Consider the following 13,472-nt stretch of genomic DNA (forward strand, 5'->3'; position numbering starts at 1 on the left):
GAGGCTTTGGACTCCTAAAGCTGGTTACTCTGTTTCCATGCTGTATAACTGACTAGTATGAAGGTGCATGGTTCAGTGGTTTGAGCATTGGACTCACAATCGTGAGGTAGTGAGTTTGATTACCAAACCATGATGTGTGTTGTGTTCTTGAGCAAGACACTTTGTTTCACGCTGCTCCAGTTCACTCAGCTGTAGAAATGAGTTGCGATGTCACTGGTGCTAAGCTGTATCAGCCTTTGCCTTTCCCTTGGATAACATTGGTGGCGTGAAGAGGAGAAACTGGTTTGCAAGGGAAACTGCTGGTCTCCCATACCCAGCCTTGCCCAGACTTGTGCCTCAGAGGAGAACTTTCTAGGTGCAATCCCATGGTCATTCATGATCAAAGTGGTTCTAAGATTATTGACAGATATCACATTTCCCCTGAATGAGGTCCCAGTCCATTGCAAAGTTGAAGCCCAGTGATTTTGAGAGGAGGGGATTAGTAGACTACACCAACCCCCAGCACTTAATGAATTTTTATCAATCTTGAAAGGATAACAAGCTAAATTGACCTTGGCAAGATTTGAACTCAGAATGTAAAGAACTGGAAGAAAGGCCACCAAGCATTTTATCTCACATACTAATGATATTGCCAGCTCACAGCCTTTGACCCCATCAGGATTTGAACTCAGAATGTAAAGAGCACGAAGATATGCTTCTCAGCATTTTGTCACACTTGCTAATAATTCTACCAACACACCTATTACATACCATATTTTCTGGCGTATAAGTGCAATTTTTTCCCCCAGATTCCTTCACAAGTCCCCCTGCATCATATATGTTGATGGTCAGGATTTGGGTAGATTTGGTTAGTGTTATTAATGACGGACAATACTGGTGATGGTGGAAGTCAGTGGTGATATTTGGTTAATGTAAGTATAGCTGCCATAATAGGTGACCAAAAGGTTTCAGTCTAAATTTTCATGGTTTCTATGCATGAAATCATGTGAGATCGTCAGCTTGGGGATTCAGGGTCTGCTGCAGTTTCCTTCCTGCAGATTAGGTCTGCTAAAATTGGGATGCATCTCCGAATACATAATAATTTTCAAGTGACTGCAACCGTGCTAGTAATCTCTGTCCCCTATTTGCTTTGTAGGTCCTTGATTTCATGTTGGATGTCTCTACGATCACCAATGTATCAATTATCTCAATGTTGTTGAATGCTTTTTCATCCTCTATTAAGGTGTAAAAGCCTTCACAATATTATAACTACTCATATGCCTTGGTGTTTGATATGATAGTAGTAAGCAGTAAAGCCTGCATTACACTACCTCCAACGCTACACTGTGCAAAAGGATACCACCACCACCAATCTGCCACTAACCCTACCCCACTCTACTACTACAACCCTCATGCTCACCACCACAAATCCGCTACCACCACCACTACTACTACCTTAACTACCACCATACCCACTACTACCATCACCACCACCACCACCATCACTACTACTACCACCAACACCACTCTCGTAGTGATCACCATACACTCATACACAATACAATTTACAACACTGCACTGTGCTATACAACATTACATGACACTGCATCACCTCCAACATCACACCACCAACTACACCATTGCACCTCTCTCAGTCCCTTCAACTCCCACCACCACACACAGACTAAATGTTATCTTGTTGTTTGTTTCATAGTTGGCAGCATTTTGTCCAAGGGTTAATAAAATAAGTACCAGTCGAGTAATTGATTAACTTCCTGGCCCCAAGTTTTCAAACCTTGTACCCATATAGGAAAGGGTTACTTACGTTCAGAGTTTTTGCTTTTCAATGAGTAAAAGAACGACAAGAGCAAAAGGTGTCCATCAGAGTCAGATGGAACTGTTGATGCCTCTCACTTGCAATGACTGTCTTCATTTTCAGGAGAACAGGAAGAAGGAATCAAAACCCCTAAGCAGATACATGATATCAAAGGAAGGACTGCCTAGAGCAGGGTTCGGTGAAAGCACGTGGTTAAGTGGTTAGGGTGTTCGACTCATCATCAATAAGGTCACGGGTTTGGTTTCTAGCAGGAACAAGGACGATTATTATTATCCCTCAGTGATCGTTTTTATTGCATGCTTTCACTGCTTAACCAAGTACATTCACAACAGAAGAGAGTTTTAATGAGTTTTGTAAGATGCTATAGTAATCTAAATAGTGATGATCAGATATCAAGGAAAACCAGTTATTGGGAAACCCTCTGGCCCCAGAGGTGCCAGATATGAGGGAGTTCACTGTATACAGATTATATATTTTCAAATAAATTTTTGAGTCGTTTCTGTATTTAATTCTATATTTATACTTTTATTATTTAATGGTAGAGGCAAACTGGCAGAATCGTTAGCATACTGGACAAAATACTTAATGGCATTTCATTCATCTTTACATTCTGCTGATATTGACTTTGTCTTTCATCCTTTTCAGGTCAGTAGGATAGGTATCAGTTGAGCACTAGGGTCTTTCCACTGCCTTAAAACTGCTGGCCTTGTGCTGAGGTTTGAAACCATTACCTATGGCACAGGCATGGCTATGTGTTTAAGAAGTTTTCTTCACAACTGCATGGCTTCAGGTTCAGTTCCACTACACAACACCTTGAGCAAGTGTCTGCTACTTTAGTCCCACTTTGACCAATACCATGTGGAAAAATTTGCTTGACAGAAAATATGAAAGCTGGTGTGGTGTATATATATATATGTGTGTGTTTTAGTGTTTATTCCCACCACCGTCTTTTGCTTGACAATTGTTGTTGGTTTGTTCCTCTATGTTACCTGTCCAGCAAAAGAGACCTATCGAATAAGTACCAGTGGGTCTGAACCTAGAATCACGTGGTTGAGAAGCAAAAATCTTACCATACAGCCAAGCCTGTGTCTATATATATTCATCAGCTTTGAGGTTCCGGTTATGTATTTTACTGCATGTTTTTTTTTTACCATACTTAAGTCACTTATTACTTTCGCCTTAGCAAAGGTGGAGGTATTGTTTTCAGTCGTGTTGTCCATGGACAAGACATCTCAAGAACCACTGGATGGATTCGGATTAAACTTCCAGGGAAGTTTGGCCTCGTGACTGGCACAAACTGATTAGATTTGTGGATCAATCTGGTACCAGACAAGGATTCTGGATTAATCTCCCTTTAGGCTGTTTCCAAAGTTTTATTTTCATTTCTTTATTATTAATTTTACTTGCATCTCTATCTTAGTAGAAGCTGATGGATAAAGAAATCAAACTACATAAACAAATGGCAGCAAAACCGTTCAGAAATTAAATAACATTAACATATTTTTATAATATATATATTATGTCAGTGCCTCCTGACTGGTCCTGTGCTGGTGGCACATAAAAAGCAACATTCGAGTGTGATCACTGCCAATGTTGTCTGACTGGCTCCCATGCCAGTGGCATGTAAAAAGGCCCCTCTCAGAGTGGTTAGTGTTAGGAAGGGCATTCAGCTGTAGAAACCTTACCAGATCAGATTGAGACCTGGTGCAGCCTCCTAGCTTGCCAGTCGTCCTCAGGAATCATTTTGTATGTCTTTATGTTCTGAGTGTGAAAGTGCATAGCTTAGTGGTTAGGGTATTCGGCTCACAGTCACAAAGTTGTGAGTTCAATTCCCAGTGACATGTTGTGTCCTTGAGCAAGACACTTTACTTCACATTGCTCCAGTCCATTCAGCTAGCAAGAATGAGTTGTGCCTGTAATACAAAGGGGGCCAGCCCTGTCACACTCTGTGTCCTGCTGAATCTCCCTGAGAACTACGTTAAGGGTACACGTGTCTGTGGAGTGCTCAGCCACTTGCATGTTGATTTCACAAGCAGGCTGTTCCATTGATCGGATCAACTGGAATCCTCGTCATCATAACTGATGGAGTGTCAGTAGTAGTTATGTTCTGAATTCAAATTCTGCTGAGGTTGACCTTGCTTTTCATCCCTTTGGAGGTCAATAAAGTAAGTATCAGTCATGTACTGGGGTCAATATAATCAACACACCCCTTCTCCCTAAATTTTAGACCTTGCACCGGTAACCAGAAGGATTATTATAGAAATTGTTTCCATCTTCAGACTTCTCTTGAAAACTGCTTATAATCCGTACACGTGTGTAAACAGTGGGAGCATAATAAAATTGATTACTCCATTGCTTGGATTGAACTCAGAAACCAGACATCATGCTTTGTTAGTTTTAGTTGTTGGTTTGTTGTAACATATTAAGTCATGTTTCAGTTGTTAGAAACATCAGTATTTGTGGTAGAGTTTTATGTCAATGCCTAACGAGAATATAAATATCATTGAGATAGGTTAAGATAAATTAGATTTAGGGAGGTGAAGGGAAAGCTCCATTTGACCGAGAAACCTTTACCAGGGGGCATAGGGAGGAAAATGTGAAGGTGGTAATGGTGGTGGTGGTGGAGGAGTGGTTTTGGTGTTGGTAGTGGAGGATGTAGTGGTAGTAGTGGTGGTAATTGTAGTAGTAGCGGTAATGCTCGCAGAAAGAATACTTTTTATAAGTCTTTGTGCCTTTATCTGAAGTTTTTAATCTTAACTTTTATAGTGGTTGACTTCTGGGTTTTCTTTCCTTTTTTTCATCTTCTCCATCCTCATCAGCCTTGCAACAATAGTTTTCGATTATGTCATCCAGGGTGTCAATGTGTGGTCTTATGAGCATATAAGATCGGATGAATTCATTCTTCTTCCGCTCTATCTGATCAATGGTTCTGTGCAAGCCATTGTTCCTCAGTGCAGCAGTGATGATGTTGTTTGGCGGATCGGCACTGGCAATCGTCCATTCTCGCAGCAGAAGATTCAATTCTTTCTTCTCCCACTTTGGTGCCATCTTCGTTTTTTAAGCCCAGAGGGGGAGTAGAGAGTAGAGAGGAAGTGAGAGATAGAGGGAGGTGGAAAAGAAGAAACACAGAGGGGGGAATAGAGAAAGAGATGAGGTGGGGTGTTAGAGAGACAGAAGGAGGTAGAGGAAGGGGAGAGACAGAGTGAAGGAGAGGAGGGGAAGAGAAAGAGAGACAGGAAAGGATGAAGGATGTGAGAGAAAGGGAGAAACAGTGTCTTCTATAGCTTTTGGCCAACCAAAGATGAACGGTGAACTTTATTCTCCTGTCTGTAGTCTTCTGTCTACAGTTTTACTCTTTGTTCTTCTATCTACTATTTTATTCATTATAAGCTGTGAATTTTCCAGTCTAGAACTTTCATGCATACCTTATCTCTGATGACGGTTTACCCAGTGTACGGACACGCTGGCCTGTCACTTGGGATATCCCAGAAACAGCTGTAAGACTTAAAATTCACCTTACCCTAATTAGATATTCTAAATGACTTGAGATATTCATCCTGCCTTTGTTTTCGTTGTCCCTTTTCCCTCTGATATAATATATATTGAGACCCCCTCCGGTCATGACTGACCGTGGGATTGCACCTAGAAAGTTACCCTCCCAGGCACAAGTCCGGGCAAGGTTGTTTATGGAAGACCAGCAGTTGCCCATCCATACCAGCCTCCCCAAGGGAAAGGCAACAGCCGATACAGCTAGGTACCTGTGATATCACAACTCATTTCTACAGTTGAGAGAACTGGAGCAATGTGAAATAAAGTGTTTTGCTCAAGAACACAACACGCAGCCTGGTCCAGGATTCGAACTCACAACCTAACCACTGAACCGTGCACCTTTACACAAATATATATACATACATATACATATATATCTATTTTAGCCTCAGGTCAACCAAAGCTTTGTTAGTGAGCCATCATGTGTGTGTGTGTGTGGGTGAAAGTGCTTGTCTCCTTTGATAGATGGGAGGGAATATATATATAAATAAGTGTATATATATATATATATTCTTTTAATCTTTTAGTTGTATCAGTCATGCTGGAACACTACCTTGAAGTATTTTAGTTGAACAAATCAATTCCATGCCTTATTTTCTAAGCCTAGTACTTATTCTGTCAGCCTCTTTAGCTGAACTGCTATGTTACAGGGACCTAAACACACCAACACCGGTTGTCAAGTGGATATTGAGGGACAAACAGACACAAAGATACACACACATACATATATATGACAGGCTTCTTTCAGTTTCTGTCTACCAAATCCACTCACAAAGCTATGATAGAAGACACTTTCCCAAGGTGCTACGCAGTGGAACTGAACCCGGAACCATGTGGTTAGGAAGCAAGTTGGAAGTACAGTAAACTTTAAGAGTAATCTAGATGATGAAATCAATGTTAGAATATCTAAGGCTCCAAGTGCTTTTGGAAAACTTCCCATCGTTTGTCGGATGAACATAGTGTCAGTCTGAAAACTAATGTATATACTGCTCTATATCTTAGAGTGTGCTTCTTAAAGATTTGTTTTTTTTTCTACAAACGATATATATATATATATATATATAGATAGATAGATAGATAGATCAGATATATACACACAAACACATGTATACATACATTTAGAGGCACAAGCGTCTAAACACAGAAAAATGTTCTGAAACTCAAGTAGATTGTAAATATTGATTGTACAACCGAGATTTACCTCTGTTAATTCATGCACACACACACACACACAGAGATACACACATATGCACATATTGACAAGCTGTATATACACACACTTATAGATATGTTTTACACGAAACAAGACTTTAAGGACAGTGACTTGAAGGTTTCATAATCTGCGTAAAGTCGCGCTTACATAAGATTGTGCGTACGCGCTCGTATGTATGCGTGTGTGTGTGTGTGTGTCTGTACCGACGCGTCCATGCTTGTAAATGTGTGTATGTACGCACTCATATATGTATGCGTGTATGTACGTGTTTATGCTTGTTTGTATGTGTGCGAGGGACATAGAAAGAGTTTGTGTGTGTATGTTCTCGTCCATGTAGGTATGTGAGGGAGGGAGAGAGAGAAAGAGAGGGTTTTGTGTGCGTACCCATCCATGCATGTATGTATATGTATATGTGTGTGTGTGTGTGTGTGCGTGCTGTGTCCTTCTCACTTCCTTCAAACCACCTTTCTGACATTCTTATCGATTATCTTCCACAAGGTTGAACATACACACATTCATTAACATACACTCAGTCATTCACACCTGTATATTGTAACTCATACACACACTTACACCCATGTTAACTTGGAAGGGTGGAATTGTGAAAGAGCTTCTGCTAACTGTCAGCAATTTAATAAAAGCGCGCATCCATGCATGTGTGTGTGTGTGTATCCGATGTGTCTCAGTCTCTTTGTATGTATGTGTGAGTGTCTGCCTCTATACTTATGTATGTGTAAGTTGAATTGGCAGCGTCCTTTGCGCGTTAGATAGACTACTTCCCGTTATCTGTTCGACTTTATGCGTTCTGAGTTCAAATCTGATCGAAGTCAAGTCTACCTTTCATCCTTTCTTGCGTTTATTGGCGGTAGTGGTTTTGCATAAGCTATGTGTGTACCGTACAGGGTGGCTACTTTATATATATATATATATTATATATATATATATATATATATATATATATATATATATATATATATATCTGTAAATGTAATATGTAACAATTATTCGGTAGCCATGATAAAACTCAGAGTTTCGGATGCCGAGGGGGAAATCCACGCCGTCATCTCTTCAGTTATCCGGCCATCGGAAATATACCACTTTTATCAATATATATATATATATATATATATATATATATGCATGTATCGAACCAGTATTGCTTTGGATGACACCATCCCTACATGAGGCTAACGTAACCTCTAATCGAATCACACACACACACGTGTTCGCTGTAGTCGAAGGTATATAACATTTAAGTAAGGACGCAAAACGCATTATGTCACAAACAAGCAGAACAGTGAAAAAGTTGTGCAAAGATGTCTTGCAGTATCGGCCTCAGTGAGAGGGCGAGACTTGCATGAAGGAGTAACTGGCCATCTTAATCAAAATTTCTTGCACAGGCCTGCATATACATTATATATTAGTCTCAATTTTTGCACAAAGCCAGCAATTTCAGGAGGGGTTTACGTTGATATAACATCGACCCCCTTTCCAAATGGTACTTATTTTATCGACTCAGAAAGGACGAAGGACAAAGTCGACCGCAGCGGATTTTGAACTCAGAATATAAAATCGGAAGAAATACCGCGAAGCATTTTATCCGGTGTGCTAATGATTCTGCCAGCTCGCATAAGATATAAGGGTCTAGGAGTAATGATTAATGCAGTAGAGGTGAAGATGAGAAGAGATAAGGGAAACCGGCTCCGAAGAACAGAGAGAGAGAGAGAGAGAGCACTTAAGTGGGTCCGGATATTTTAAGTGTATTTATTCGTGACTTTAGAGTAATCAGACGTGTGGCATTTGGAGACAGCCGACAGTGTCCTTATTTGTGATGACAATTCTATAATAGATGAATAAGAACTCCCTTGTGAAGCTCACTTAAGTTTTACAGACGTCTGTAGTCCATGGGAGAATGTAGTATATGCTAGTACTGCAGAAGAAACCGAAACTTCGAAGTGCTGCCGAGGACCTTTCGTTGTATATAATGGAGAGCTTCAAAGTAAAAAGGAAACAGCTGTCCACAGTCATCACGCATCAGACTTCAACTTTCAGTTCCTGGATGTCGGCGATGCAATGTTACATACAAATAATAAAATAGATGTGGAGTTTTATCAAAACGTAAACATCGCACCATGCATGGAACACGAGTTTCTTCTCAACTTATGCAAGAATGGTTTAGCAATTGTTTTCCTTTCACTTTCTTTTGTTTATCGTTTAGTCAGAAGAGAAGGGCAAGCACACGACCCTTTTTTTTTATAGGGCCTCCGAGACTGGTGGGAGGTAGAAAAGTTTCTTTAAATTGGAAATCTAGTTCAGATGTTTGCAACAGAAAGGAATCCGCTGAAAGCATCCAAATGGTGGCATTAAACAGGAACGAAGAGTGTGTACCGCTCATTATCTTTGGAAAGATCTCCAACGCAGTTTTCGCTAGAGAGAGGTGTTTATGTATGTGGTGTACGGTATGTGCGCGCGCACGAGAGGTGCTGTTGTAGTGGTGGTGGTGGTTGTTGCGGTTGTGGTGGGGTATAATTCTGTGTTCGACTGACGTCTGTGTTCTGTGAGTGGTCGATAGCCGCGCGTGGTAAGTCGGATCCAGTCTCTCTTAAAAGCTCCCACACAGCCCCAGACGGTGCTTTGTTCCAATGACAGAGATGTCACGCTTTCTTGCCGGCCAGATTTTCTCTCGTTTTATGAGAAAGGTAAAATATCTTTTTTTGACATTTTTTAAATTCCTCTTTCGTAGCTTTTAATGTTCCTTTTCTTCTCTGTTTGTAAAATAGGAATCCCGAAAATAAGTATCCCTGAAGTATAAATCCGTCCAGTTTTGTGAATCGATGAAGTATCTTTTGTGCGCTTCTTCACATGTCAACTTGATCGATAGATCGACGCATGCATATATATATATATGTATATTTAGACGTGTGTGTGTATATGTATGTGTGTTTGCGTATATAAAACTAGATAACGAAGAAAGAAATAGTGAATGTAATTGCAATAGGAGAAAAGAGAAAAAGCTCGGCAGATGGAGAGACGAAAAAAGTTACACACATATATAGAATCAAAATAAGCAACAAGGATATCCTAAGGTATCCTTGTTGCTAATTTTGATTATAATCTCCCCATTTGATTTATATGGATAATACCATACAAAATTATGGTGCTTTTAACTTAAGTACCATATTCATCTGAATCTAAATTTTGCTGAACTTATATATATATATGTATATATATACATATTTATATATATGAGATAGAAATAATGTAGGAGTATCGATTAGGATATGAAGCGGGTGAATAGATGGTGAATTAAAAGATGGATTGATAAGGATAGAGGTTTTAGAAGAGGAAAGAATTGGTGTAGCGAGACAGAAATGCCTTAAAGACATTTCTTCTTCCTTTATATTCTCGAGTTCAAATTTCGCTGAGGTCAACTTTGGGAGTCGAAGTAAATCGAGAAACCGCTTTTCTCCTAAAAAAATGCCTAAATTAGAAGCAGTTATTGGCTGACCCCTAAACACCGGGTGTGCGTATTTCTTACTTTCGCTCTTTTATTATTTGTTGAGAATTTGGGAGTTATTCAGAAGTATTCAATTTCGTGCTAAAGTATTTTTACAAAACTTGCAAGCACTCGATCCTTGGAAAGTTGCTCATGGAGCTTCTTGGTTTAAATACATGCATTCCGACCGTGACCATCCCAACAGCGGTAGTGTGGTTTGAGGGAACTTGGTTAATATTACTAGCAATTTTTGCATAAACGTGTGGTATAGATAGACCATTGGGTAGATAGACTGAAATAGTGTTATTGATGATAGACAAAGGATGTGTGAATATAACTACATAAATGTATTTATGATATGTGTAAGATATATGTGCCTGTATATAAATTGAGGGGTGTCTATTTTTGAGATGTCTAAATAGACAAGACACAGTGAGGGTGAAAGTGTTATTGATAGAATGCCGGATATATAGACAAAGGGTGAGACAGTTGTATGTATAGATAGATAGGTTAATAGTTTGAGTGGATAACAGGGAGAGAGGATATGCGAAAGTTTCTATAAAAAGAATCCAACCCGTCTAGTTGTCTTTTCTTTCAGATGTGTAATGTCGAGCGTGTATAAATGCATGTGAAATTCATTAATCCTTAGGTCTCGACTTTCTCTCTAATCTTGTCTGATCGACAACAACTAAAATCCAGTTTCTGTTTCGCTCATCCTTGAATATGTTGAAAGGCATTCCATCCGTGACTGCCCTGTCTTAGCAGATTGGACTGCGATATGCCATGTAATCTGTATTCTACGGTAGGTTAAAGTATATACACACATAAATTAATTTGAAAAGCTGTAGATAAAACAACTTATAAAATCACTGTATTACCGAAAAATTATAATCAATATTTATTTTTTGAATATAAAAATAAAGGCGGAAGAGTACCATACGCACCCGTCCCCTTTTTCGATTAAAAAAAATGTAGGCAGAGGTACGTGTATGGTACACCTCTGCTGACGTATGTGTGCGCGTGTATGTATATCTATATATACACACACACATTCATACACGCTTTTTATTACTAATTGACAAAAATTACATAGACTTGCAGGGCTGAGAGTTTCGGGTGGGGTACATACATTTATAAAGCGGTAGTTATATATATAAGGTACAGGCTTGACTGTGTGGTAAGTAGCTTGCTTCCCAATCATATGGTTCAGGGTTCAGTCCCACTGCGTGGCACCTTGGGCAAATGTCTTTTACTATAGCCTCGGGTCGACCAAAATGTGAGTGGATTTGGTAGACGGAAACTGAAAGAAGCCCGTCATATAATGTGTGTGTGTATATACATATATATATACATACATACATATATATACACACATATATATATATATATTATATATATATATATATATATATATATATATATATATATATATTTATGTGTGTGTATGTCCGTCCCCCACCATCGCTTGACGTTTATGTACCCGTAACTTCGCGGTTCGGCAAAAGGCAGTCGCGTAAGAATGGCCATTGTAAACGGCCAACACTAGAAGTGCCCCAGCATATCCAGAACCTTTAGGCTGAAACTAATACAAGCACACGCACATACACGGGGTATCGATGTTTGTTGGTAGCGGTTGAGACGAACCGTTAAGAATAAGTCCTGGGGGTCTATTTCTTCGACTAAAAGGCGGTACTCCAGCATGGCCGCAGTCAAATGTCTGAAGCAAATCATAGTAAAAGAGAATATATATATTTAGAGAGAGAGAAAGAGTTGCTGTGTCAACCCTAATTGAAGCTAACCTTATAATCGAAGACATTCCAGCTGTGACCATCCCAACTTTTTTTTTTAGATTTCTTTATGTATGTTATATAATGGAGGTTCGGCTGCTATATCTAGCAAAGCTGATGTTTCACTTTGCTATTTTTCGATATTTTTTCGGTGGGGCTGTAGGGACATCCCGATCATTTATGATAAAAGACATAGCTGTGACCATTCTGTTTTTTATTCAGATTTAAGATTAGATTAACCAGTGTGTCCTTCATTTTTAGACGGTTGGATGCTATTCGAAGATTTTGCTGCTATTTCTAGCAAACTGTGCGACCACACAAAGGATCACTCGTTGATTCGTGCTGAATTTGGCAGATAAAAGAGATTGATATACAAAAAGATGGAAATAGACTGTTTTAGAGCAAGTCTATATATATATTGTATGTAGAGATAGGTGTGTGTGTATATATAATTATGAGGGAGACAGTGGGGTAGGTTGCTAGGTAAAATATGTAAAGTAGAGAGGGGATAGGTGAGCGGATGAGAAGGTGAAACAGAATGTTGAGAAGAATTAGATGAAATGGATAGCGGTTAGCCAACTTACGTAAGTGTTCTTGATCAACTTACGTAAGTGTTCTTGATCAAACATATACGAAGTCTGGAAGTTAAGGTTGCCTGAAAAGCGTGTGTCGTGTGTGTGTGAAGTACTTATAACATGGTATTGTTCCAAACGTGCTGTTTTCGGTTATAAAGCTATTCACTTTGTCCAAAAGAAATGTATTTGTCGTGATTATTTATATATTTATATACACACACGTATAAGTTTCTTTCCTCCGTGTGTGCATATATATATGTATATATATATATATGGATCTTTTCGGTTTGAACGGCAGTTTTTTCTAGCGGTGTCATGAAATTATCACCCATAATTATGACCCTAGTATCGATCTATTGCATTTCAATCTATTTTAGGGTTAGGGGTGAGAGGAAGGGTATCTTTTTTTCTTCAGAAATATAAATAAACCCAATCTGTTTCTTAAAACGAGGGACATATTCATACGGCACAGAATGTTTTCACCTCAATAGACGTCATTGATTGGTTGAAATTGCAGAAAAAACAACAAATATCTTACAAACTATAGAATTTTCTCAATAAAGCCAAGAGAAAAAGATGTTTTATAAATACATTCTACCAGTATACGAAGTTTAAAGGTGTTTAGTTACGTGGAAATTATTTTAAAAAACTGCCGTTCAAACCGAAAAGATCTACATATATATATATATACACACACACAGATATACATTTAATACCTTGCCAAAACATGAGGGGTCTACATGGAGTAGAGGTGAATGTTTTCCAAGAAACACCTCGACCTCCTGCTGTCCAAGGTCCCAGATGAATCCACATCAAGAAACTCGAAAGAGGGCAGCAATATTGAACTCTCTCCATCACCAAAAGGCAATCGCGTAAGAATGGCCATTGTAAAGGTGATCACACTGGCAATGCCCCAGCATATCCTTTAGGCTGAAACTAATAAAAGCATACACACACACACATATGCACGGTGTATCGATGTTTGTTGGTAGCGGTTGAGACGAACTAAATTTATTTGTGAGTTAATTATTTGGTG

General features: G+C 39.1%; 2 protein-coding genes and 1 long non-coding RNA gene across 3 annotated transcripts in view; 2 read left to right on the forward strand and 1 right to left on the reverse strand.

Moving 5' to 3' along the window:
* The window catches only part of LOC118768359, a 15,534-nt gene extending 9,603 nt beyond the window's left edge, over positions 1-5,931 (reverse strand). The window contains exon 1 of the long non-coding RNA XR_005004181.1: positions 5,919-5,931. This is a non-coding gene — a long non-coding RNA (uncharacterized LOC118768359). The remainder of the gene's footprint in view (positions 1-5,918) is intronic.
* Positions 1-13,472, forward strand: part of LOC115225911 (protein O-mannosyl-transferase TMTC3) — a 355,782-nt gene that overhangs the window by 247,534 nt on the left and 94,776 nt on the right. The gene's annotated exons all lie outside the window — the stretch shown is intronic.
* LOC118768356 (citrate synthase, mitochondrial-like) overlaps positions 9,117-13,472 on the forward strand; it is an 81,936-nt gene continuing 77,580 nt past the window's right edge. The window contains exon 1 of the mRNA XM_036514672.1: positions 9,117-9,277. Within this exon, the coding sequence (XP_036370565.1) occupies positions 9,221-9,277 (57 nt within the window). The 5' untranslated portion in view covers positions 9,117-9,220. The remainder of the gene's footprint in view (positions 9,278-13,472) is intronic.

Source organism: Octopus sinensis, linkage group LG28 (genome assembly GCF_006345805.1).
Source record: "Octopus sinensis linkage group LG28, ASM634580v1, whole genome shotgun sequence".
In the NCBI taxonomy this organism is placed as follows: Eukaryota; Metazoa; Mollusca; class Cephalopoda; order Octopoda; family Octopodidae; genus Octopus; species Octopus sinensis.